This window comes from Charadrius vociferus, unplaced genomic scaffold (genome assembly GCF_000708025.1).
Source record: "Charadrius vociferus isolate BGI_N301 unplaced genomic scaffold, ASM70802v2 C15917551, whole genome shotgun sequence".
NCBI classification, from domain to species: Eukaryota; Metazoa; Chordata; class Aves; order Charadriiformes; family Charadriidae; genus Charadrius; species Charadrius vociferus.
The window spans coordinates 1-1,696 of NW_009660668.1; the positions used below are offsets into that span (position 1 = coordinate 1).

Here is a 1,696-nt window from a genome sequence, read left to right on the forward strand (position 1 = left end):
CAGAGAGTGCAAGTTTTCAGTACTAACGACTCTTTTGGTCTGTATGAATTGTTTTTCTGTTTGAATAAGGGACTGTGTTCCCTTGCTGCTCAAAAGGCTTTATTAGCTAAGCGGAGCTGTTTATACAGGCAGGCTACCTGTTGAAGAAATGACGCCGACTTCCCTCGAAGAGTTGTCCGCGTAGTAGTCTCGTCTGGCCACGTACTCCCTGACGTTGGGTAGAGCGGGCACCACACAGCAGCTCAGAGCGCTACGGTTTATGCCCATGTCCTGAACATCGTACCACTCATTAGTGTTTTCGTCGTAACACTCCACATGGAAAGTAGTAGTAAACCCGTTAAAGCCGCCAACCACAACCAGAAGATCGTCCACCACTTCAATGCCAAAGTTGCTGCGAGGACTGAACATGTTGGGGACTGTGCGCCACATGTTGGCAGCGGGGTTGTAAGCTTCCGCGCTGCGGAGGCGGTTGACTCCGTCAAATCCTCCGACCTGGGAATGCCAGAGGTACAGAGTTGAAACGGGCCATTCCTCACCCGCTGAGGCGGCCGAACCATTCCGCGCGCAAGTCGCATGCTGACTACTTGTAAGCAATTTCTTTGCTGCCGCTGCAGCAAAGTGATGCACAAGTTTTCCGTACCCAAAAGTGTGCAGGTGGGAATACCCGCAGGAGACACAGCAACCGTTCAGGCTCTGGCTTCCTTCCCTAAATGGCCCTTACAAGCAAATGGCCAGCCTGAAATCCAGGAGATGCCGATGAGCAAAAAGAAGGACTACAAGTGCTGGGTGGTGTCACAGTGGCGGTGCCACTGCTCCCTTACCGCATACACTTGGTTTCCGTATGCAATGACTCCTACTCCGCTTCTCCTGCTGCTCATGGGGGCTATCAGGGTCCATTGCTGTGTTGCGGGATCATACGCTTCGGCTGTGATCAAGCATTCGGTTCCGTTGAACCCTCCACATATATACACCTGTTCACAGGAGGAAAAAAGGGTGAGCAGGGCAGTGAGAGCCTGGGAGGGAGAACGCATCGAGGAGAAAATGAATGGCATGGCTGGATTTTGGTGGAGTGTTTTGGGGGGATTCTACCGCTCTGGTCTGCGTCTCCACTGTGCCAGTCGGTTGCTGCCTCTTAGAGAGCCTTGTATCGGGAGCTCCAGGATTTAAGGCATGAGGTTTACGGGAACTTCCCTCCTCTTTGTTAACGGGAGCATTTGTTCCCTTTCCTGCTCCCGCAGCTCCTCTTTTCTCTCTAGGTGACGAACTGGGAGCAGTAGCCGTGTGTCTCACTGGCAGAGCTCCGCGAGGGTCCCTGCCTGGCTCTGTGCCGTAGGAAGGGACAGGCAGGTGCTGACTGGGTAGTGCTGGGCACTGGGGCTTGGTTGGTTCCTGGTCCTGCTCACCGGACTCCAGCCTTAACGGGGTTCTGTGATCTCGCGGCCCGTTTACCTTCTCATGCAGCGTGGTCGCACTCGCATCGCTTCTCCGCTCGTGCATGGGGGCAATCAGAGCCCACTGGTTCGTCTCTGGCTCGTAGCGTTCTGCTGTGCTGAGGCGCGTGTGTCCGTCAAACCCTCCCATGGCGTAGAGGAGGTTGTTGAGAACAGCGACGCTCACGTAGCAGCGCCGCGAGTGCATGGGTGCGACCTGCTGCCACGTTTTTGTCAGCGGGTCAAACCGCTTGACGCTGCTGAAA

General features: G+C 55.0%; 1 protein-coding gene across 1 annotated transcript; it reads right to left on the reverse strand.

Moving 5' to 3' along the window:
* Nucleotides 1-137: 137 nt before the first annotated feature.
* Nucleotides 138-1,689, reverse strand: LOC104293770 (kelch-like protein 10; the record flags this gene model as incomplete). The annotated part of the gene is made up of 3 exons (XM_009893299.1): nucleotides 138-492; nucleotides 822-971; nucleotides 1,450-1,689. Coding segments are annotated over 3 exons (745 nt in total), but the record flags the coding sequence as incomplete, so codon positions are not given.
* Nucleotides 1,690-1,696: the final 7 nt, after the last annotated feature.